The 25,997-nt window shown below is 46.2% G+C and overlaps 1 protein-coding gene across 1 annotated transcript in view; it reads right to left on the bottom strand.

Moving 5' to 3' along the window:
• The window catches only part of LOC138292786 (quinone oxidoreductase-like protein 2), a 194,311-nt gene that overhangs the window by 138,615 nt on the left and 29,699 nt on the right, over positions 1–25,997 (bottom strand). The window contains exon 2 of the mRNA XM_069231558.1: positions 2,326–2,482. Coding sequence (XP_069087659.1) covers positions 2,326–2,482 — 157 coding nt within the window. The remainder of the gene's footprint in view (positions 1–2,325; positions 2,483–25,997) is intronic.

The raw sequence follows: 25,997 nt of genomic DNA, 5'->3' as shown, positions 1-25,997 counted from the left end.
TTTGCTATGTTGGCCTACTGTTGCTGTGCACTTACCTGTAGGTGGGACTCCCACTTTGTTGCTTCTCTGTGAGTTGGCTCCTACCCGGCAAGGAGAAGAATTGGACTATAACTGTCTTTGCCCCAAGAGTCTCCAAGGCTTGTTGTTTTGCCCCCAGTTTTCCTGTGAGGTTCCCGGGACATCAAGTACCTCACATCACCACCTCCCCTGCTGCCTGCGTGCTTCACGTTCCAGAGCGTGCCTGGACACTGTTAGGAGAATTCCAGTGCAGGGCCTCCTTCGAATTCAACCCTGCATGTGCCACTCTGTGATTGTGCCTTCCCTCGGATTGCCGACAGTTTCCGTGTGCTAGCTGCTCAATCAGCATGATAAGACCCCAAGTGTGGCCTTCTTGTCCCGCCGATGCCCTGCCCGCTACTGTAAGCGGTGTCCTTCTAGGCTGCTGGGCCCAGTCCCTGCATCAGGCCCACCTTGCGGAACTGTGGTGAGAGGTCTGCCGCATGGACTACCTTGAGCCCTGCTGTACGCGGCCATGCTCCCCTCACCGAGACTCTTAGCACGCCCGTAGAGCTCAACTGATTCACACCATCCGGGCCGCTTTATGGCTACTCCTTCCATGTGGGACTGTGCCCTTTGGGTCAGGTGTCCCGCCTGCATTGCCATATGTTCCCCAGACAAGTCGGAGGCTCCTTGCCTCCCGAAACCGCTCTAGTCACACCAAAATCCAACGAGGACAGGCGCCTTCCTCTTCTCTACGATCGCCAAAGGAGACACATCGAAGAACACTTCCCACCCAAACCATAGTACTCCGAAAAGGAGCCCAGCATACTTTCACTGACATCCTGAGGCCAGATACAAGGCATGGGACAAACTTGCCCTTCACCTCAGCACTAGAACTTGGGCACTACGAAACAGTAAGCACTCCTACTCCGACACCATAAACAGATTTTCAGTAATCCTTTCAAGAACTTGCAACTCAACTCTCTTGTAATCTAATGTATAGTATAGCACCTGATTAATTGATTGGATTTTTGTCATTTTGGTCTTAATTTAATTAGATAAATATCCTCTATTTTTCTAACCCTGGTGTTGTGTCTTTTTTGGTCTCTTTTATTATGTTGCGGTAATTACGTGTTGCACAACTACTTTACACATTGCCTTCTAAGTTAAGTCTACCTGCTGTGTGCTAAGCTAGCAGAGGGCGAACACAGGTTAATTTTGGTTGTGTATCTGACTTACTCTGGCAAGGATTGTGGCCCGTACTTGGACAAGGTACATACCTCTGCCAACTAGAGAACCAGTTTCTAACAATCAGAAATCAGCACGACTCCTATCAACTGCAGACCTCCACAAAACAGAAGCAGACTTCAGTCAGCTAATGGAAACGCTTAGAAAGTAAAACTCTGGACTACCCATCGGCGCTATGATGCTATATTAAAGGCAGACTGAGCACTCTTCAAATGCTAAATAACAATGAGAATATGTAAGTGCAGGAGGAAGCTTCCTACCAGCACATATGTCTGTACAACCTGTGAAGCTGTAAGCTCCTAAAGTGCTCTCTCAAATCCTATGCCTGAATTACTGGAGCTATTGTATACTCTTCATGGGAATCCCTCTCATGTCTGTGCCTTTGGGGATAGAGTAAAATACATTTTGGTGTATTTGTCTCACACACCCTCACCCCCACCCATTGTCCCACCATTAGAATTAGCTTACCGACCACCATCCTCACTGCTGCTGTGTGGCCAACTAGGTTATGTGTGCACCCTTCAGCAAGACACAGCTTTTTAATCAAAAGCACTTTTCTTTTCCATAGTATTGATAACCTTGCTGTGTTCTACTTGTCAGAACATTTGTGGGATCAGTCAATTTGTTAAGCTTTATTCTCTGTGATATGGCGGTTTTACATTTACATTATATAGGTCAAACTTTTGTTGGTTTCCTATCATGTTGTCATTTCCGTATTATTATGTTTATGTATTTTTTTATTTGCAAATGATGGACATCCCCCAGTTACTCGCTTAGGTTAGAAGTTTTTGTTCAATATATTTTGAAAGACAGTAATAAATGTTTGAATGTGACCACTGATAGAGGTATATTTTTCTGAGTTTCTCAGCTGGAATTAGGGGGTACTTGGATATATTTTCCTCACCTGCTGCTTTTTATACGATCATTTGCTAATCTGCAGTATGTAGTCTCATGTAAAGATATTCTTCATTCTGAAGCTGATATGTTTGAATGTTCTTCCCATCAAAGTTCTGTCCTATCTTTACCCAGAGCCCTTCCTGTGTACACTTGTAGTGCAGACCCTATTGGGCACATTACCTCACCAGGCTGCAGCTCGCGGGGGGACATATCCCCTATCACCAATGGTTTTTTCAGCTCTGTGCACAGTGCCGCCCGATAGGCCCTTCGGGTGGAACAATGACCCAGCCCAGCCTGGGCATCCAATCGAAGCGCATCACCCTGGAAGGTGCATCTTCTGCAACAACAGAGAAAGGAGAGAGGTTAAAGCACAACCACGGAGTACCTCCAGACTGGTGGAAGCAGGGGAGAAGAGTGGGATGAAAAGTGAGCATAGTCACCTCTTTCAGTCTGAGTCTACCAAGTCAGATGGATGACAGGAAGGAGGAGATCTAAAAACCAATCCTACCAAGGTGCAGCTCCATCAGAGGCTGCTAAACCAGAAGGTAGCAAAGAGATCCATAGCAGACGTAAGATGAACAGGAGAGGTTGGTGTTATGCAAGGAGCCATGCTGATAGAACAGAAACTCAAGACAGGGAGCAATTTTCATGGAAAAGTTTATTAAGGTAAATGCTACTATTCCAGATCTGTCAACTCAATGCTACTGAACACTAAGTATTCATAGAATGACCTTGCTGATGTTGTGTGTATCAATTAGAAGTAATATTACCATTCATTTTGAAGTACCACTTTTAGGTGTTATTTTTAAATGAACTAAATGTTTTGAACTCAAAACCTTAGCTCGGTAGATGGAAAAAAAACCACCAAACATGAAAGAATAAATAATTAGGCTGCTATTTCTGTTCTCCCAACACCCGCATGCAACGTCTACACGCCAAAGGTCAATACCACGAACACACAGGCAGAGCCAGGACCAAGCACAATCAAGTGTAACATCAAGATCCTCGTCAACCAACTAGGATTAAGGCCCTGGACTGCGCTACAGCTCACAGGTTATAGACCATCTATATGAGCATGGGTCACTATAGACAAGTCAAACACATGATCCTAGGAGAGGAGTTTAATTAAATCACAGCATCAGTAGAGGGTAAATCGTTAAGGCCCCAAGCCACACTTTGGGAACCAAGAGGAAGAGAAAGGTTTAAGAATATGGTGCAGAAACATTTTGGGGGTCATTCTGACCCTGGCGATAGACTACCGCCAGGCCAACGACCGCGGATGCACCGCCAACAGGCTGGTGGTGCATCCATGGGCATTCTGACCGCGGCGGTACCGCCGCGGTCAGAAACGGAAAACCGGCGGTGTCCCGCCGGTTTCCCGCTGCCCTGGGGAATCCTCCTTGAAGGAGGCGCAAACAAATACAAATGGCTGCATTTCTCTCAATCTCCCACACATTGCATGCATGCTGCCCTCTATGGCACATGCACAATGTGTGAAAAGGTTCATGATTTGTCTAGGCATGGGGTTTTGTAGTAGAGGAGTATGATTCCAGTACAAACCCTATGTTAAACAGCACCCACACACTTCTCCACAATGAGCCAATAGTGTGAGTGCAGCGAGGCAGCTTGTTTGTTCCCCAGCACAGGGGAAGTGACCAGCCCCAGGCCACTTTAACTAAATATAGCTCTGCGCTGCTTGCTCCCTCTTGCGCAGCGCAGCACAACTTTGGATGTTGCGCTACACTGTGCTAAAGAATAGTAAATCTGCACCTTCGTATGTATGCCTGCCTGCCTGCCCAGCATTAACCCACCATCAAACTCTGACAGCTGGTGGTCTCTCCTTATCCCTCTCCCTCAACCTCCCTCTCTACTTCTCTATGGACTTTTAACCCTCTCTCCCTGCGCCTTCCTCAGCTCACTTTATATACCTCACTCGCCTAAAGTTTCTCTACGTCTCTCTCATGACCTTACCCCTCTCACTCACTCTCTGTACCGACATTTGTCACTCTCAATCCCATATTACTTCCTCAGCGTTCTCTCTACATCATCTTCCTGAGCTCACTGCACTGTATCTCTCCTTCATCTACTTTGCGTCTCACACATCACCTCCATCTTTACCTCACCTCTGTATCTCTCTCCTGGTCTCTACTACCTTACCCATCTCTGCCCTTTCTCTACAGTAACGATCTCTTCTCCTCAGGCTGTAGCTAATTTCTCTCCATACTGTAAATCTCCCTCATCACATCACCCTTTCTCTACCCCGCCGCTCCCTCTTTCACTACCTGGCATCTCAATTTACCTCACCATTAGTGTACAACTTCACCTCTGCACTCTCCATTTCTTTTGTTCTACCTCCGTTCCCTTTTCTTCATCCCGCTAAATAGCTTACTCCTTCCAAGTTACTACTGCTTTTCTACCTCTGCTCCTTGTTCTAGATGATCAATGCCTCTGTCTTTCTCTATCTCTCACACGAACACATCTCTCCTTCTGGACCACATTCTCGATTTCAACTTAGCCCTTCCACCTCAACTAGCTCTTTCAACCTCTTTCCTGATAGATCCCTTTACCGACTACTGCTTCCTCTTCTACTATCGCTCAACCTCTGTAAAAACCTCACCCTTCTTTTTCTATTTCAAATAGTTTGCTCTGTTTTTTCTTTTCCCTTTGCACCACATTCCTTTATAACCTTCTCCCCTTGCTTTACCTTTCTTCCCTACTACTGCCTTTGCCTGTTTTCCTGTATCTCTTCTCATCTTGCTGTTTGTCTTACACCTATTTGCTTTTCCTACAGCTTAGCTTTGGTGTCTATGTCTACTTTTCCCGCCTTTACCTGTAATTCACCTCCTGTTATACATTACCCCTCTCGACCCTTGGGGTATTGTACTCCTGTGCCTCACTCCATTGTATTCTCCCTATCTCTAACTACCACACTTCAAAATCTTATATATTTCTCTACTACTCTACCTACAGCTTCTTTTTTCTACAGTTCATTAGCTTTCCTTCAGCCTTCCTCAGCTTTATGTTTACTTCTCTTTGGGCCTGATGTAGCAAATGGTTTTACCCATTCTGTGTCGATGGGAAAATGTGTTTGTACATATGGCCCTAACTCACAAACCTTTCTACATCATTTGTATCCATACCCTGTCTTCTTCTACTTCACATCTCTCACTATAATGTTCTATCTCCTGTTTTCTGCCCTGTCCAGTTACTCTTACCCAGGAGACTCACACATAATGGTCTAGCCAGAGAAGTGCGCACATAAACAAAGAGAAGAGAGACAAGGCCAGAGGCAGCCCCTCCGATATGGCGGAGGAGCGTTGCCCGCTGCTGAAAACAGAAAAATAAAGCGATAAAAGTACTTTATCACTAGTTTTCTGCTTAGTGAGGACGGGGCCAGCCACCTCCACGTCACCAGGGAAGAGGAGTAGTATGTGCATTTCTAAGTGCGCATGTCAGTTTATGCGTTCGTCTGACCGGTCAAACTGACATGAACCCTTAGAACTCTCTATCCGGCTGCGTCGCACAGCCAGGTGGAGCCCAAGCGCAGGCTCCCACTCTCTCCCTGAGCAGCATTTCTTCCCGCTCAGGCCAATCCCAGTGCTTCTCTCATGCTGGTAACAGCATGAGAGAAGCATCTGGATTGGGTGGGGAGGGAAAGAAGAATTGAGGTGGTGCAAGCAGCAGAACACCAGGGCAGCGGGTAAGGTTTTTGGCTTTTTATCATTATCATTGGTCACCCCACACACCCGCATTCTGCCCCCTTAACCACCTCCCCTTCCTGACAACAGCTGCTATGGGACAAGGCAGGGGCAGAGAAATTAGGAAAAAAATATTAGATTTCATCCAATGAAGTGGTGAAAATTCTTAAAGCAGTGCTTAGATTTTCAATGTTGCAGCAAGATTGCCATTAGTTAAGGGAGGTTTATTTGTGATTACAAATACTTGGCAATTAATGCTATATTGTGCACTAGTCTACTAAAAATCTAACACATTTTCCTTTAGTAGTTATTCCTACAGTAGATAGACATTACATTTTTCATATAAAAGGCTGCAGCAAGTAAACTAACTAAACTAAAAAAAATCAAAAAACAAACTCAAAAAGAAAAGACTTTATTAATGCGTGTCACGCTGTCTTTCCCTACTGTTTGCTGCCGGACAGCAGGCAACTTGGGTTTTCGGCTGTTTTGCTTGCACCAACATCTGAAGGTTTAACATACAATTCAAATATCTGTTGGCATTGCGAGGATTTGAATGAGCCGAAAAGAGGTAATACCACTGCTTTAAATGGGCCGGTACTCTCCGAGTACCGGCACTTTTTTTATTTTGAGAGGAAAAGTACCTGCACTTCTCAAGGAAAAAATAATACTTTTAATTAGAGAGTACCGGCACTTCTCAGAAACAAGCAGGTACTCTGATAGAGAGTACCTGCACTTCTATTTTTCCATTTCAAGCACTGGGTAATACATTCAAAATTGCTCCACACAGGGAGCCCAAAATATATCCTGCTTGGTGCACTACAAATCCTTAAGATGTCTCTGAAATGACTCCCAAAATGTTGCCTTCCTGGCTGGTGCCCTTAGAAAAAAACGTTTAAAAAAAATGTCTCTCTGATTTTGTCAGACGTCGTGTGTGAGGTACGAGCCTCAGCGTCAATCTTAGATATGCTATGAAAGCGTACACTTTCTCACTGACGTCTCTCCCCTAAGGAGAAAGGTGAACACCGGCAGTCGAACACCTCCCCACCCACTTACAGTCACGGACAGTCAGTCAGTAACCTTGAGGCGCGTCCCCGCGAACTGCAGCCCGCGCCGCACAAGCCCACTGGAGTTGCTCTGCGGGTTCTGCAGCAGCGCTGGGAACAGACGGTACCAGGGAAGGAAGCTGCAGCGACTGCCAAAGGATGCCAAGAGACAAGCGAGGGCATGAGCGGCCGGTGAGAAGGGCCACGGGTGACAGTAAACCCTGCGCAGTCTCGCTGTCACTCCGCGGTTGTTCTTCGCACACATACCTACGAAAAGCCGCCTCGGGCCTAACACGTTCCCGTTTTCTTAACTGCTCTCTCTTATTGTTCTATTTCTTCCATCCATGTTCTTCCCGCCTTTTTTGGTAGTCTCCTCGTTTACACTTTCCTCTTCTTTCTCTTGATGTCTAGCTGTGTCTTCCCCGTTTTAAAGTCTTACATGTATCTCCACTTCCTTCAGTTACTACAGATTTCCTCTTACAATTTGTCACTCCATTCTTTCACTCCCCACTATGTCGACTTGCCCTCCCCACTCACCTCCATTGCAGGCCTCGAGTTCCCTTTCTCGAAATGCCCCATTTCTGTGACTCCCACCTTTCACTACACTCGCATTCTAATTCCCTCACAAACTCCCCCCCTCCATTCCACCTCCTACATACAAAAATCACCTCAATCTCACCATCCCCTCCATACTTCTACTCTCCATTCTTTTTTCCCAACTCTCCATAAACTTTCCCCCTTACCATCTCCCTCTGGCAGTTCCCACTCCCGGCTCCTGTTTTCTCCGATTACCTTACCCCTACCTGCCTTTGTCCTTTTCCAAACTTTACCTCATCCTCTTCTTGCGTTTCTGTAGCAACCCCCCTCCCGTTCACCTGTATTTCTCTTTAAGTAGCCTGCGCCCCTCCTCCCTGGCAATATCCCTCGTGTTCCTAATCGCACCTCTCCCCTCACAGTACTCCCAATTTCTCGTAAAATCTGCGTTTCTTCAATTCACCCCACTTCCACCCCTGCCACTTGCTCTCACCAGGCCCCCCTCTCCACGAGCGCCCCTTGGCGCCGTCCTGTCCTACCTCTGGCCCTTCTGGGGGCACACTGCAATGCTGATGCTCGAGCAGCCCAGAGGAGTTGGGGTGGTGAGGAGGAGGGGGGGGGGGGGAGGGAGGGAGCAAGGTCTGAGCACCTGATCCCGCTACGCACTCCAGGATGGAAGCCGGCACCAGCTCCAGTCCCGCTACGGAGGACCTGATGGGCAGGATACCTCTCCGGGGCGCTGGGCAGTGCTGCTGCGACCGGCCCGAGGAAGGTAAGAGCTGACCGAGTCCCGGAAGGGCAGGGAGTGGCGCTGCGGAGAGCCCGGCTGCAGAGAAGAGTGTGAGGGGACGGCCAGCATGACATTACACAACGTCTGCGTGATGTCCAAATATCGTGATTTATGGAAAATGCCTGTGTGTGTAAAAGCAACGGTGCACTGCTGTCTTTTATAGAGGTGCGCGAGCCAGCAAATTAACAGAGTCTCGAGCCGAGCCAAGGGTCGGCTCTGGCTCTAACAGCCCTTGGACCACCCGAGGTTTGAAAATATTTGACATACGATTCATGCAACAAACATCACGTTAGAATATGATAAGTTAAAAAAAAAAAAAAATCCAAAAGTGTACTTTAACATGTGGAAGCGTTTCACATTAGCACATTAGATTATATATGTGCATTCAGAAGCATTTATAAAAAGTCCGCGTTTTTAATCATTAACTGATCATCATTCATGTCCTCATCCTATAGGCAATGCTATTAGTGAGCTCAGAGCAGAGGTCGAACTGGGCAGGGGAATGATATTCATAAGGTTTATTAATTTAATCAAAACAGTTTTCACACTTTTTATTTATTTAAAAAGAAACGCTGTTCCTGAAACGGTTTCATTCCCACGAGACGAAAAGGGAGGAAGGGTCTCTACTGTGAAGTGAGAAGGAAGACGGAGTTGAAAAAGAAACAAGGCTTCACGCCATGATGCCTGCTACCTCAAAGGAATGTAAATGTGTGCTATTACTTAATCAGCAAATCTAAAGGCTGCTTGAGAGGCTTTAATTGATAGAATATGGAATGTGTATTTTTTAATGAAAACCTATAAAAACGTTTTACACTAGCTACAGTCAGAATCCTACTAACCTTTGAAAGCACTGTAAATACTTCAACAATATTTTATACAATTTGGGGCAGCCTACTTATATTTTGTATAATATATTTTATAAACAAATTACACATATTCCCAGAGCTTTCAAGCTCAGGCTTGAACTTCTTCTCAATATAAATACACGTCACTATTTTCCCAGTGCACTGACCGGGATGCTAATTAGTGAACACCCAGTTACACCAACAGACATATGAAGTCATTGCATTAACCATCCAAGCTTTCGGACAAGAAACGTGCATTTCCCACAGATAAATTTAAGTTGCATTTACTTGAGATTTAGGGGATCATTACGACTGTGGCGGTCTATAGACCACCACATTAAAAACCGGTCAGTGAGACCACCAGGGAATCACCAGCTCTGCCAGGATCTTTGATTCTGGCTGGAGAGATCCACCGCCATGAAAAGGCTGGTGGAGAACAGGTGCAGGGGGCCACAGGGGGCTTATAAACTGCCCATGCACTTGGCATGGGCAGTGCAGGGCCCCCCACCCAGCACATCACAATGTTCACTGTCTACTTTGCATCAGTGAACATTGCAAGGGTGCTGGTGCCCACTACAGGCTATAGCACTGCTGCCGGCTCAATTTCGAACCGTTGACAATGCTGTAGCCTGTTTCCTGCTAGGCTGGTAAGCGGAAACCAGGGTTTCCGCCTACCAGCCTAGTGGGAAACTCTTAATGGGGCCAGTGTGGAGGTAGCCTGTGTGCCGGCAACCTCCCAGTCGGAAGTTTAGCGAATGGTGAAAAATGTCCACCAAACTCGTAATGACCTCCTTTATGTTTGTGCATTATATTTTATATGCAGTTACCTCTAGATGAAAGCCCAACAAAATTGGGAATATTTTGTTCTTTTTAGCCATGTCTCAGATCACAAACTCACAAACTCACAATCACTACCCTGCCTCCACTGTATTCAGGATCACAGTTCCCATACTTTTCTTTATGCACTTCGACCACTGACTCCGAGGCACGTCAGCTGTCATGTAGCCCAGATTATTTTCGTAGATGGAGAAACATTATAAACTATTTAATCAAACAGGTGAGATTTTTGTACAGCGTACATCCTGATCTCAGGTATCTGAAGGTGAAAATTAATTAAAAGGTGGTTCGGTGAAATAAAATATTTGCCTTGGATCACAGTTTGGTCAAGCAGGGAAGCCTGGATTGATCCCAGATTTTCTAGGTTCAAAATGTGCAATTCAGCCACTATGTAGGTATCTCTTTCTAACATCAAAGGTTAATGCTTTGCCCGTAATTCTTTTAGGATGAGATTAGAGCGTGGGTGACAGGCAGCATCCACATTTTATTTTTGGCTGTTTTACACTGTACAAACATTGAGGACAAACATTGAGGAAGGCCATATGAATGCTTTACACCAGGCACAGACTACTCTACACTTTCTATTTTTGTGCACAGGGGGATTTGTTGGGAATTCACAGAATGCGGAGCAGAGGCCAGATTAGAAACACGTTACATCGTTAGCACTGTAGCTACTCAGCCAAATCACAGCTCTTGAAAGCTTGGCTCGTTTTCAGCTTGAGTTTTCACGAATACCTTGAGCTGCATGGAGCCAGGGATCTCTCTTGAGCTTTCAGTGTCTCATTCACCTCCATCTACAGAGAGGTGCCATGCAGGTCCATGCTTTAAGATATCCAGTACAGGTTTTAATGTTTGAATTCTGGGACTTGTAGTCCGGATATTATATCGAGTTAAACAGGACTCAAAATCTGAGTATGCACAGCAAACACATGCTCTACTCATGCATGGAACTGGGTAACCTGAGAGCCATGGGCATGACATGTTTGTGTTAATTACAAGCCTGTAATACCTTTGGGAGGTTCTAGTAACATCACAGACCACAAGACACAAAGTTGTATAAGTGTATGCTATACAAATGCCTATACCAACCAATCCAATCAATCAGATTTGTAGAGCTCTTCTTGACACCCTTGAGGGTATCCAGGTGCTGGCAGAGTCCAGTTGATTATCCAAATATCCAGGTCTTCAGGAACTTTTGGAACTCTGAAAGAGATGGGGAGGTCCGGAGATGAAATGGTAGCTGGTTCCATGTCTTTGCTGCTAGGTAGAAGGAGCGACCTCTGTATCTGCTACGCTGGATGCAGAGGATGAAGGTTAGAGAAAGGGAAGCGGAGCAGAGGTGTCTGGTGGACTGATGAAAGCTGACACAGTGGTTCAAGTAGGTGGGTCCGCAATTGTGTAGGGCCTTGTATGTGTGGGTGAGGTGCTTGAACTGGCATCTTTTCTGTACAGGGAGCCAATGAGGTTCCTCAAGGTAGGGAGTGATGTGGGTTTATCTAGGGATCCAAAACAAGTCTGGGTGCGGCTTTCCTTATAGTCTGAAGTTGTTGGAGGTGAGCTGTAATTCTTGCATAGGGAGCATTATCGCAGTCCAGTTGGCTGGACACGAGGGCCTGGGTGATGGTGCATCTTGAGGTTTGGGGTAGCCATTGGAATATCTTTTGAAGCATGCAGAGGAGGAAGATGCAGGAGGAGGAGACATAGTTGAAATGAGTTGTAATGGTTAGCTTGTTGCTTAGAGTGATGGCTAGGTTCCTAGCGTGGTCAGTAGGGGTAGGAGTAGGCCCGAGTTCTCAGAAACACCAAGATGCGCCCCATGGGGAGCTTTTGTTTCTGAACATCAGTACATCTGTAAATATTGAGCTTCAACCATTGTCCTTCATCCAGCTGGCAACATCTGTCATACAGTTGTGAAAGTTGGTCTTGGTGGTGTCTTCAGAGAGGGAGAGGATGAGTTGTGTGCCATTGGCGTAGGATATGATGATGAGTCCATGGGGTTTGACGATGCTGGCCAGAGTTGTCATGTTGAAGAGGGTGGGCTGAGCGTAGATCCTTGGGGTACTCTACAGATGATTTCCTTGGGTTCGGAGGTGCAGGTGGTCTTTTTGCATTCTTCAGGAGAAGAAAGAGGCAATCCACCTGGGAGCGGTCCTTCGATGCCCATGTTGTGCAGCCTTATAACGAGTGTGTGAAGGGAGACCGTATCGAAGGCTGCAGAGAGGTCTAGGAGGATCAGAGCTGCAGTCTCTCTTTGATCGAGAAGGGCTTGGATGTTGTCGGTAGCCGCAATTAGGGCTATCTTATGCTGTGGTTGCTGCAGAATTTGGATTTGGAGGAGTCGAGTAGAAGGTTCTGTTTCAGATGTGAGGAGAGTTGTTGGTTAATTACTTTTTCTTATACTTTGGCTGGGAATAGGAGTAGGGAGATCGGTCAGTATTTGTTGAGTTTGCTGGGGTCTGCCAATGGTTTCATTAGTAGGATGTTGACTTCTGCGTGTTTCCAGTCCTTGGGGAAGGTGGCATTAGCAATTGAGGTGTTGAACAAGCTGGCGAGTATGTGGCAGTTTCTGACTTCGCCTATTTTGAAGATGCAGTGAAGGCATTGGTCAGTTGGGGCCCCTGAGTGGACCAAGTTCATGATGGAGGCAGTGTCCTGTGGGGTGAGCTGCCTCCATTTGGGTTAGTCGGATGTCTGTGATGGTAGCAGGGTTGTTGTGTTGCTTGAAGAAGTCAATGGCCTTGGGCGGGTGTTTGAAGTTTCTGTAGATGTTGCCGATCTTGTTGTGGAAGAAGTTTGCAAGGTTGTCGCAGAGTTCCTGTGAGGGGGTAATGTTGTTTGTTGCAGCTGAGGGGTTCTTGCCATGAGGGTTGATCTCTTTCCTCTTCAGTGTCGATCGAGAGTCAATGACTTTGTGCTGGAGGCAGAAAGATGAAGCAACTGTGCCTGCAGTGATGAATTTGTAATTCCTATTATCCGCTTTGCATTATTATATACATATCTATATATGTCTTTGCATATATATTTGCTGTTTTTAGATTGAAGATTCTTTGTAAATGTTTTCATTTCATTATTGCGCACATTTTAAACGTGCACTTTCGGTTGTACTGACCTTTCTTTACGAACCTTGCAGAGTGGTTTAATAAATGTATTTCTCGGACTGAGAGCTGCATTCCAGGAATTCCTTTCAGTGTGTGTGTGTGTGCGTGTTTTATCTTGGTCCGTAGTGAAGCAAAACAGGTATTCAGTGTACCAGCTAGCCTGCTTGGTGGACTTTCTGTGGGTGTTGTTGCCGATGGTCGCCGCAGTTGGTGATCCAATTGCTAAAGCGTCTGCTGTTCTGGTCTAGGTTGTTGGAGGAGATGGGGTGGGTGGTGTTGAGGGCATTGACCCATGTGTCCTTTGAGACTTTGCTCCAGGTGTAGGGGGGGGGGGCGATGGCCAGACTGGGGGTGGAGGTCCTAGAGCTGGTGATGCTGAAGTGGACGATAGAGTAATCAGTCCAGGTGAGTTCTGTGCTGTGGCTGTACCTGATGCAGTCACTGGAAGTGAAGATGAGGTCTAGGATGTGGCTGGCAGGATACGTGGGGTCGTGGGCAAGTTGGGTGAGTCTGATGTAGTTCATGCTGTTGAGGAGGTTGGTAGTGTTGATGTCATTGTGGTTGTCGAGATCGAAGTTGAGGCCACCAAGGTAAATGTAGTTGTTGGAGTCCACGGGGCGATGAAGGCCGCAAGAAGGCTGAATCTGGTCCTGGAGGACAGAAGGCGAGGGTGCCCCTGATGGAGGTTTTGCTGTCTGTTCGAAATCAGAAGCTGAGGTGTTCCATGGCTGGGATTGTGTCATTTGTGGTGGTGCATTGGATGGATTCCTTGTGTATGATGGCGATCCCTCCACCAGACTTGTTGATGTGGTTGCAGTGGGTGATCTTGTATACTTCAGGTATTGTGGTGTCGGCATCCGTGGTTGATTGTGTAAAGCTCAGCAATTGTGTATCAGCAGGGTGTGAGCAGAGGTCGTGGCACTGGGTGAGGTCCAGGCGTGGATGGGCGGAAATGGGCTTGCATTTGGCATACCTTCAGCACACCAGCAGAGCACCTGCTGCACGGATGCGCTTTGACCTGCATTAAGTAGGTCCTGGGGTGGGCGGGGCTTCTGTTGGTGGGAAGAACGGTAAGCGGGGAAACCCGGGCACGAAAACACAGGCAGCGGCAGTGTCACTTGGTCAAACGGTAGAAACTGGTTCAGCTTGGAACAAGCAGAAACTGGAGGCCACAGGCAAGTGGCAGACTAGGTAACTAATAACCCCTTCACTGCCAGGCCTTTTCCCCCTCCTGTGCAGAGCCTTTTTTTGGCTATTTGGGGCAGTTCGCACTTAGGCCCTCATAACTTTTTGTTCACATAAGCTACCCACGCCAAATTTACGTCCTTTTTTCCCAACATCCTTGGGATTCTAGAGGTACCCAGACTTTGTGGGTTCCCCAGAAGGAGGCCAAGAAATTAGCCAAAATACAGTGAAAATTTCGTTTTTTTCAAAACAATGGGAAAAAGGGGCTGCAGAAGAAGGCTTGTGTTTTTTTCCCTGAAAATAGCATCAACCAAGGGTTTGCGGTGCTAAAATCACCAGCTTCCCAGCTTTCAGGAACAGGCAAACTTGAATCGGAAAACCCAATGTTTCAAAACAATTTTGCCATTTTACTGGGACATACCCCATTTTTACGATTTTTTGTGCTTTCAGCCTCCTTCCAGTCAGTGACAGAAATGGGCATGAAACCAATGCTGGATCCCAGAAACCGAAACATTTCTGAAAAGTAGACAAAATTCTGAATTCAGCAAGGGGTAATTTGTGTAGATCCTACAAGGGTTTCCTACAGAAAATAACTGGAAAAAAAAAATATTGAAATTGAGGTGAAAAAAATCTGCAATTTGTCTCTACGTTTTACTCTGTAACTTTTTCCTGCAATGTCAGAGTTTTTAAAGCAATATACCGTTACGGCTGCTGGACTCTTATGGTTGCGGGGATATATAGGGCTTGTAGGTTAATCAAGAACTCTAGGTACCCAGAGCCAATAAATGACCTGCACCCTGCCTTGGGTTTTCATTCTATACCGGGTATACAGCAATTAATTTGCTGAAATATAAAGAGTAAAAAATAGCTATCAAGAAAACCTTTGTATTTCCAAAATGGGCACAAGATAAGGTGTTGAGGAGCAGTGGTTATTTGCACATCTCTGAATTCCGGGGTGCCCATACTAGCATGTGAATTACAGGGCATTTCTCAAATAGACATCTTTGTTACACACTCTTATATTTGGAAGGAAAAAATTTAGAGAAAGACAAGGGGCAATAACACTTGTTTTGCTATTCTATGTTCCCCCAAGTCTCCCGATAAAAATGATACCTCACTTGTGTGGGTAGGCCTAGCGCCCCCGACAGGAAATGCCCCAAAACAAAACGTGTACACATCCCATTTTTTGACAGAAAACAGAGGTGTTTTTTGCAAAGTGCCTACCTGTAGATTTTGGCCTCTAGCTCAGACGGCACCTAGGGAAACCTACCAAACCTGTGCATTTTTGAAAACTAGAGAACTAGGGGAATCCAAGATGGGGTGACTTGTGGGGCTCTGACCAGGTTCTGTTACCCAGAATCCTTTGCAGACCTCAACATTTGGCCAAAAAAACACTTTTTCCTCTCATTCCGGTGACAGAAAGTTCTGGAATCTGAGAGGAGCCACAAATGTCCTTCCACCCAGCGTTCCGCGAAGTCTCCCGATAAAAATGGTACCTCACTTGTGTGGGTCGGTCTAGCGCCCACGAAAGGAAATGGCCCAAAACACAACGTGGACACATCAAATTTTTTCACAGAAAACAGAGGTGTTTTTTGCAAATTGCCTACCTGTGGATTTTGGCCTCTAGCTCAGCCGGCCCCAGGGGGGGGGGCCTAAATGGCCTAAAATAAATTTGGCCCACCCCCCCGGGGAGCGACCCTTGCCTACGGGGTTGCTCCCCTTGCGTGACGGCGCAAAAAAATTCAAAAGAAATGGTCTAAATACAATTTGCCCATCCAGGGGAGCGACCCTTGCCTAAGGGGTCGCTCCCCATCGCAAAAAAAAAAAAAACCACAAACAAAAAATTAGCCCTGGCGCCTAGAGGTTTCTGCCCCCCCCCCCCCCCCCCAGTGACAGATCGCCTAATAACAATAGGCCGATCTGCCCCCAGGGGGGCAGAAATGGGCTAAAATAAATTTGCTCCCGCGGGGGAACAACCCTTGCCTACGGGGTCGCTCCCCTTGCGTGACGGCGCAAAAAAAAGATCCCTGGTGCCTAGTGCTCTCTGCCCCCCTTGGGGGCAGATTGACCTAAAATCGGCCGATCTGCCCCCAAAGCGGGCAGAAATGGCCTAAATACAATTTTCCCCTCCAGGGAAGCGACCCTTGCCTAAGGGGTCGCTCCCCATCTCTAAAAAAAAAACAAACAAAAAAAAACAAAAAACAAAATATTTGCCCTGGCGCCTAGAGGTTATAGGCCGATCTGCCCCCAGGGGGGGCAGAAATGGCCTAAAATAAATGTGCCCCCCACACCCCCACCCGGGAGCGACCCTTGCCTACGGGGTCGCTCCCCTTGCCTGACGGCACAAAAAGAGAGATCCCTGGTGCCTAGTGGTTTGACATAAAATCGGCTGATCTGCCCCCAAAGCGGGCAGAAATGGCCTAAATACAATTTGCCCCTCCAGGAGAGCGGCTCTTGCCTAAGGGGGACGCTCCCCATCTGTAAAACAACAACAACAACAACAAAAATCCCCAGTGCCTAATTAAAATAGGCTGATCTGCCCCCCTGGGGGGCAGAAATGGCCTAAAATAAATTTGCCCCCCAGGGGAACGACCCTTGCCTAAGGGGTCGCTCCCCTTACGTGAAATTCACGAACAAAAAAAAAAACTCCCTGGTGTCTAGTGGTTTCTGTCCCCCTTGGGGGCAGATTGGCCTCATAAAAATAGGCCAATCTGCCCCCAAGGGGGGCAGAAATGTCCTAAATATAATTTGCCCCCTATGGGAGCGACCCTTGCCTAAGGGGTTGCTCCCCACCTCTAAAACAAAAAAAACAAACAAAAAGAAAAATTATCCCTGGTGCCTAGAGGTTTCTGCCCCTCCTTGGGGCAGATCGGCCTAATAATAGGCCGATCTGATAGGCCGATGTGCCCCCAGGGGGGGCAGAAAAGGCCTTAAAAAAAATGCCTACCCTGTGAGTGACTCTTGCCCAAGGGGTCGCTCCCTTATGTCAATTTCATTTTTAAAAACACATCCCTGGTGTCCAGTGGGCGTTTTGACAGCCAAATTGCTTTCAATTCAGCTGCCAAAACGCAGAGAGAGACTTCAAAGGGAAGGAAATAACTTTCCTTCCCTTTGAAGCCTCTCTCGGCCTCCCCCACGTGATCGGAAGAGAAATGCAAAGCATTTCTCTTCCGATCGCGCTGGGAGGAGGCTCGGTGACAATCAGCGCGCGCTGACGTCACCAGGGGTGGGGAGGGTGGAAGGGGAAGGGCTTCCCCTTCCATCGCTGACTTGGGGGGGGAACCCCACAGAGGGAGCGCTAGCACTCCCTCTGGGCTGTGTGCCCAGGACATAATGGTTACGTCCGGGGCACAGCAGCACTGTGCCGCAGGACGTAACCATTACGTCCGCGGCACAGAAGGGGATAAAAGGGAACTAATTCAAAAGAACAATGCTGTTCTTTCTAGCAGGGTTCAGCTGTAATTAATGGTCTATTCTTACATATGGCACTTTGATGATGTATGGGATGTTAACTGTGGAAAAGTATGTACTGCTGTTTTACATGAAAAAGTACCAAAACACTTGATGAAAAACTGGATATTATCGTCCAAAGAGGCTCTGGTGACATGATGAATCACAAGGACAAATACTGCACAATGTATTACGTAGATCTTATTAGGAGTGGCCACTTAATTCTGATGGAGCCAGTATCAGCAGTTATTGAGCCCACTAGAATTATGAGCTGTTTACTTGCACCTAGTAATCTGGGTAAAATCTGAACCAGATAAGGAATTACCAGTCGAATCACACCCAGAATTACAGATTCCCTGTGTAATCCCTCATTTGTTAACTGCGCCTCAGGGTTCGCCCTGTAATGTGCCAGGTTTTAATTGCTCACTTGTTTTACCAGTATTGGTTAACTCCAGGACAGGCAAATACTGGCACATTTCCAATTTCAATTTTAACGAGGGCCTTAGTGGATGAAATAAGCCTTAATTCACAGAGAGAATAGCAATCTCATGAATTCGAAGGTTACAAAGTACCTAAAAATGCAACATAAGTACACAAATCATATGACAAATAAAACACTGTTTTCCTTCGTAACTGGAACTGCGAATCACTGAGGTAGCAGCCCTACAATGTGTACATAATATGTATTTAACTTATTAAATGTATTCATACAGGCAGAGGGTGTGGGAGGAGTGATGCCTGGGGCTCGTACCATGATTAAGGACACTGGAGATCCGGACAGAGACAGTTAAAAGGATAACAGGAGAAGTTCTTAATATCAGTCCTGTATTGCCTGAAGTAAGCCAATTCTGATCGAGCAGTGGGTTCATAGAGGGGCGGATGGCTTGTTTCCCTGCCACAAGAACTGACACGACCAAAATAATCATTCAAGAGCACATTTTTCTGCTTGTATTTTGCTAAAATGTCATTTGTTTCACATGGAATTCTCAAGAGAAATACACGTCATATTCCCGTTCTCTGGTGTTAGCTTAAGTGGCATCAAAATGATCAAATTGTAGTAAGATATCATATGGGCCTATAAGCAGTACCACTGCAATTATTTTTTTAGGCTGCAGAATTTTCTGCATAGTTATGGACTAGGCGCATTTGCTATACAATCCATAATCTGCAAAAAAAAAAAGAAGAAAAAAAAATCCACAACAACTGTAGCTCGAACAAATCAAAAGTTTAAAAAAAACTCAGCAACATGAGTTGCCGCACAATAAAAGGCAATTTGCAAAGATTGACTAGTCCCCTTTCTTTTGCTTATCGCTATATTTGGGTATTAACCTGGTACCAATGAAGTGAAGCCTTCAACCAGACAGCGTTAACCTGTGTAATAAGCACTGGCAAAGCCAATATATCTCTCTAATGAGCGAGCTATTGGCTTCAGCAATTGGGTGGTTAACAGGATTAATTTAAAAAGAGCTATGAAGCGGCCAGGAAGGAGGAGGGAGAAGAACAAGGGATGGGATGAAAAGAAACTGAGAGGGGTGGGGTAAGCTAAGTAATAAAAAAAAAGAGGTGTCCCACAACAAAGAAAAAGCGGATAGAAATTGCATCACAAAAAGCAGGACAGCTAAAAAAAAGTGTCCACAAGTCCTGCATAGGCACATGTGGACTGTATAGACAATGAATAACTAGGAAATAAGTGCAGCACACTAGGATGTGCTGAGGGATAAGCAAAACAAGGGCATATGTTTAAAAGCCAAAATGTGAGCGGTGATAACATTTTATTCACATGGTATGATGCCTACTCACCATGAAAGCTGCACTTCCTCAGAAACCATTACACTGGAAGCCTAGTTTTCAGTGCACCATTCAGGCCTTGCAAAATGCAGGGAAGGTGGTATGGGGGACTAAGCTCCACAGCACTGGATATGAGTATCACTAGCGGGGCTGGTTATCTTTTGCTCCACCTTCCTTCCTCTTAATCCCAGATCCAGAGCGGACAGCAGCAACATGTTCTTATTCGAAGGAAGCAGGTTGTAACAGGCACTGTAATCGCCTTCAGATGGAATGTACCCAATCAGTCTCTTGGGCTCATCTTGTAATGCCTGTGCGTCGGGCAGAACAAAAGAAAAGCGGGAGACTGACAATATTAAAGATAAGGTACGGCGACCATGCACTTTTTAAAATAAAGTTTTATAAACTGTATATTAAGGCAGGGAGGCAGTTTGCAACAAAAAGGAATCCGGTCTCCAGTAAAAAGTGTTTACTGGATTTCTGCAAACACTGCCTCTGGAAACATTACATTTACAAATGTATTTGTGTAAAGGTCCGTAAAACATTCATGGGATGGGATCACTTTTTTTCCTCTCGAGGACATCACTATATCTTGTAATTAGAGATGGTGGGGGCTGATTTATTGCGCACTTAAGTTTCTTCTGCTTGTGTGCTAGATACTGAGCAGCACAGACATACACACCGCTGGCCTCCTTTCCAAGACTGCAGCTCACAGGATGAATAACGCAGTGATTTTGGTCAGTGGTATTAATCTGCCTGTGAATGGAACATACATAAGACTTTGAAGACGGGAAGCGAGCGAGGACTGCAAGAAGAGGTTGAGGCCAGTGTGGCGCAGCTCCAGCTGTTCCATGTCCCTCAGCGCTGGTGCTCACGTCAGCCAGCACTCTCAGCTGAAGAGGAGCTGGGTGAAGTCAGCCATGGAGGCAACAAAAGAACAACGGGGCGAGGATGTAGTGGGTCTCAGAAGCCATGTAAATTGACACGTCCTACAGAAAGCGACAGGCTTTTCATGGTTTCTGTAAACACTGGCAATCCCACTGCTAGCTCCAAGACTGCAGAACAGTAACACGTAAGGGCACAGAGCCTCCATGGAATACTGTTGGTATACTGAATTAAAATGCAAGCAGCTACGGGCACCGAAGCGGAACACAGGCAAACAGTAACACAAGCAGGAAACAGAGAAAACAAATAGTCCAAAAAATAAAAAGTTAAACAACCAAAACCTAAAGATACAGTATTTGGTCCCTGCTCTGTGAGAGGAAATAAAATACAAAAAGGAGGGACAAAGACAAAGGATTCACCAATAGCAAGCAAGTATTTTAGAAGGACAATCAAAGTAACAAATAAAAAGCAATGGACGGGATGAAAGCTCACAAAGTGTATACAACAGGTCACCAAACAGCGCAAGCGTAAGCTGCATAATTTACCTCTTTTTGCCCCATCATTTGGTCCTCCCCTTTCGCATAATTCCAGTGGCCCTGCCTGTATGTAAACCATGTGCTGCTCCATCAGGGTGGCTGCTAGGACTTGACGGGGAGAGGCCTTCAACCCCCTAAGACCAGCCCATTAAATATAGTAAAAACACGGGAAATTAGTGGGTATGATGGAGATGTATCAGGTGAGTGAAAATTACAATCTCCTGGTGTCAGACTTATTTGGGGAGAGGGCCCCAAGGCAGACAGGGGCTACTGGGCCCAAACTATTGTGGTTCAGGTCGTTTGTCACTGGTGTCCTGGGGACTGTCCTACTAAGGCTCTGCAAACTAGGGCACGTACACACCATCCATGCTTGACTCTAAGGGTAGCTAGTGTGAGTTGTCAGAGGCTTCTCAGGAAGATAGAATGGGGGAAAGAGCTCAACACTCAACTAACAGACATAGGCCCTCATTACAACCCTGGCGGCCAAAGACCGGCAGGGTTGTTTTGGCGATCGTACCGCCAACAGGCCGGTGGTACAAATTGCCATATTTTGACCGCTGCGGTAGCGCCGCGGTTACACCGCCGGTACCGGCGGTTTACCACCATCGTTGTCCCAGTGGTTATAATCCGCCAGGAAAGAGCTGCTTGCAGCGCTGCCCTGGGGATTATGACTCCCCTTCCCGCCAGCCTGGTAGAGACCACCATGGAAAGGCTGGCGGGATGGGGAGTCGCGGGGCCCCCGGGCACAGCCCCACCCTGCTTTTCACTGTCTGCACAGCAGACAGTGAAAACCGCGACTGGTGCAGCTGCACCCGTCTCACGGCCGCAACACTGCCGGCTCCATCAGGAGCCGGCTGCAATGTTACGGCCGACATCCCCCCTGGGCCGGCGGGCGGAAACTCTGTTTCCGATGTTGTAATGCAGCCGGTGAGTTTGTGGCTGCATAGGCGGCCTCCGCCACCCGCCAAGGTTGTAATGAGGGCCATATTGACCTATTGTCCAGCCCAGAGCGGATTGTTTCAATAAAAGAAAGTACTTTAATCTTGAAGCATAACTTAATTATACGCAGTGCAATTAGAAGTAATGCAGCTAATGGCTGAGTTCCTGTTTAGGATCTTGAAGGCTAAACATTTTGACAGCCCTCCCCCAACTAACAGACCTCCAAAGCCTCTATAATCCAAGGCAAATATTCTGGGACACAGTGCTGATCAAGCACAGCTGCTTTTCAACCAGTCACCTCCAAGATATATATGCACCAAACATTTCAGTTCACTTTGCACTTCTTGTGGTTATTCACAAAAAGTCTTAATTATTGCTGCAGACCTTGGTCAGCTACTCAGTCTCTTGTTCTCTCAAAGTTCTCAAAGGCAAAGATTAACTACGTCTTTGAGATTCAGTGTGGGCATGTGCCAGACAGATGTGTGCAGTGGTCCTGCTCCTTCTGTGGTAGCTTCTGAGATATTGGAACCATGGAGGCTGAAGAACTTTAAGACTTTAAACAATTTAGTGTGGTGGCTCCTAGTGGCAGCTCTAGTCTTCCCATCGCAACAGATGCCGTTCCCAGATCAGACTACCTGCAACCCTAGTCCACCTTTGGAGAAGTCTAGTCACCAGATAAAAAAAAAAAAAGCAGACATGAAAGTTGAACTGCATTCCCACGATTCATTCTTGCTATGTGCTCCAGTGAAATCTACCTCTTGTAACAATATACACTCTCTCAGCAATTGGGAATCTCTACCTTCATTATCATTAACCACTTGGGTAGTTTATGATCAATCTGGACCACAAACCTGGCACCAAACAATTAAGGCTGGAATCTCCTCATGGCCCATGCTATCACATAGCACTTTCTTTCAATGAATCTCCTACTTCTGTTTCACAGGACACAGTCTGCTGCTGATTAAGGCCAGTGGACACTACAGGCCAATAGGTTGAGCCAGTACTGTTCTAACTCCCATATCAGAGGCGTCAGTCTGTACAGTGAAGGCTTCCAGAAGCCTCTAACACAGGAGCATTACACAGTGCTGCCTTCAGGTCCTCAAAGGCCTTCGGATAAGTCTCAGTTCAAATCAACTTTCCAAGGCTGCTTCTTGGATTTGAGAGTTGGTAAGGATGCATCTATACTCCCATAGGCTGCCACAATGTTCATACAATACCCACACAAACAGTGGTCAGAGTGCCACTCAATAACTTGAAGTCCGTCGACTGACTAAACGAGATGACAAAGAAGATTCCTCTGGGGCTGGTAACAATCTAGAACAGGTGGGTAGACTCCAAGGATTATGGAGTTGGGGTATGACAGATATCTAAACTGGATGATATTTGGTGTGCTTTATTTAAACAACCCAATAATCAGCTCTTTCATTACCCTTTCATTTCCGTACGGACAGTTAAGCCACGCAATGTCTCCCTATTTATCCAAGCTACCAGACTTTAATCCACCAGAGACCACGCTACTAATGGATGAAATTACTAAACACAAAATATCCCAGGTAGATCACTCTTTGGTGATTCAAACCCTAAAGCTCTTTGACAGGCTTCGTCAAGCAAGGGAAGGTGACACAAGAGAAATGAAGAGTAGCAGGAAGCCAGAAAGGGCCACACATAAAAGTAATAGCATCCCAGCTGAGCATGATTCAACTAAACCTGTTACATTAAATGTATCTCACTCAATAACAGAGATATAGTCAAGAACAAACATAATGTAGACTCTATCCTTGGGAGCAAGGAAGAAGGGTTTGAGGATTGCATGATTTTAAAAATCTCTATATATATAGTTCTAGATGATGTCCTCAAACACCTTAAAATCTGGGGGTTGGGGACTGTGTCATTAGAAAGGTATTGTCCTTGATATGACTCAGTATGTGGGGTCAGACCACAGCTTACATTTGCCTCAGTGGGAGGGGTAACATGGATACATTCTGCTCTTAGTCAATACTGCTTGTATGGAATGTAATCTTGGGTTTATAATTTGCCTGTATGTTGACAGTGCTACCAAAGTTGTTTTTCTTCTATTTGCTGTCAAAATGCCAATAAAACAATTTTAAGAAAAAAATGAGAAGCATCCAGCAGGTTCACTAGTCTATCAGAAACGGGAACAGGATATGGATCTATTTTAGTCACCTCATTGAGGGCCCTGTAGTCCGCACCAAATGCAAGTCTGTGGATCTTTGCTTGGCATCAATACCTATGGACTGGCCCAAAGACAGCACAAAAGCTCAACTACTCTCAAGTTCACCATCTTAGCTATCTCTGCCTTGATGAACTTGATCCGAGATGCTATAAACCTTGCCCTTCACTGGCAAGCTATCCCTTGGTCTTGCACACAATTGTCAACCCTCTAATCGGTGAAAGGAGATGGGAACTTCCTCCACCACTTCTCTACACTCTCTTTACTTCTCAGGAGTCACTTCAGGGGCAAGCTGTATAACTTCCACAGAGCGACCCTACTTGTCTTTGTGCAATAGCTCGGGAAGGGGTTCACTATTTTCCTCAATGTCCTCTGTCACTGACAGGATGCAAAGTCTCTCCAGAAGTATGGCTTAAGTTGGTTCACATGGAATACCCTCTTTAGCTTGCATGTGGTACCTGTGTCCACCATGTAGTTCACTTCAGATACCCACACCTCTTATCCACCAAAGCTCTTGAACAAATGTGCTTCAGCACCAAAATCTGCTGATCCTTCTAGCAGCCAGCCAGTATTGGCAATGAGCTAAATACTCAGACAGAAGCTAGAAGGGACTAAACCAAACTCCTTTCTTCTATTTTCTCTGTAGGCAGACAAAAAACATAACAGCAGGAGGTCCCACTGTCTCATGGGGTTCTCCGACAAAGATTCCAACCTGCTCTTAAGGGTTCTTTTTAAACCTGTCCACACGCCTATTGGTCTGAGGTGGTATGCTGTGAAGAAGTTGTAGATCATTCAAGCTTGCTAGCTTCTCTCTCTCATATAAGGGGGTTAAAGTGTGTTCTGTAACTGGAAATCACTGTCTTAGGAAATCCAGCCCTTTAGAAGATCTTTAGAAGTGCCCTAGCTACTACTTTTAAAGTTGTGCTCCTCAGTGGTGCTGCCTCTGGATACCTGGTGGCATGATCCAGAAAAGTCAAGATGCACGTCTTGTATGATGCTAGGGGGATCAAATGGATAAACAATGCCAATGCTCACCCGCTCAAATGAACCACCTACTTGTGGCAGTGGCACTAGCCGTGCCTCGATTTTACCTCCTGACTTATCAATTAACTGGCAAGTAAGACATGTTGTTCTACAAAACGCCTCTGTGTCATGGTACATCCCTGGCTATCTGAACAAAGAGTCCAAACTATACTTGCCTGTTTTGATGCCCAGGTGCCCTTCTGAGGGCATCTGATGGGCCAGTGATAAAAGGATCCTGTTCACAATGGGAACCACTAGCCTCTCACAAGCTTCTGGCTAAGGATTCACTGGCTCACTCTACACTAGTCCACCCTGCTAGCCAACAAAAGGTTTCACAATCACTCCCTTGCAGTCCTTTCTTCTGGGCTTCCTTCTAAAGACCCACCAGTGTAGGCCATTAAACCTGTGCCTGACGCAACTCCTCCAGAGTACATCCTCTAGCAGCCACTTAACCCTGAAGCTCTGGCAATGGCTCAGTTATCTCCAACACCGGGTTCAATGGATGTTTCATCCTCCAATCCCTCTGAAGCAGGGGTGATTGGCGCTACAGCAGGCACCTTTTTAGAGTCTGCCCTGACCCTCTGGCTCCTCTTTTCTAGTCACTGCAAATCTGGGATTGACCCATTGTCTTCCTGAGACTGACCTGCAGCCTGTGATCTGGTCAGCACAGCTGATGTGGTCCAAGCTATGTAAGCTTCTGGTTTTGGTCCTAAACCAGAAGCAACCAAATAATTGCCCAACAAGCCTTGGTTCTCATTCACATCTACATCAGCCATCAATGACTTACCATTGACTTCTTCCTCACTTCGGGAAATCGGTTACTTCATGTCATCCTCGCTAGCTATCAAGCTTGAGGCATTGCATTGGGTTTGAGATACTTCCTCTTAACCAGCGTCCTGAAAGCACATGTATCCCCCCCCCAGGACAGGGACATTCTGCTCATTGATACCTGCTGTCAACTCAAATTCCATTATATTTCGTACGGATGTGTGTAAGAGCATCTGGGTCATTTT

This window comes from Pleurodeles waltl, chromosome 4_2, assembly GCF_031143425.1.
Source record: "Pleurodeles waltl isolate 20211129_DDA chromosome 4_2, aPleWal1.hap1.20221129, whole genome shotgun sequence".
Classification (NCBI taxonomy): Eukaryota; Metazoa; Chordata; class Amphibia; order Caudata; family Salamandridae; genus Pleurodeles; species Pleurodeles waltl.
This window is presented reverse-complemented; position numbering and strand designations above follow the sequence as displayed.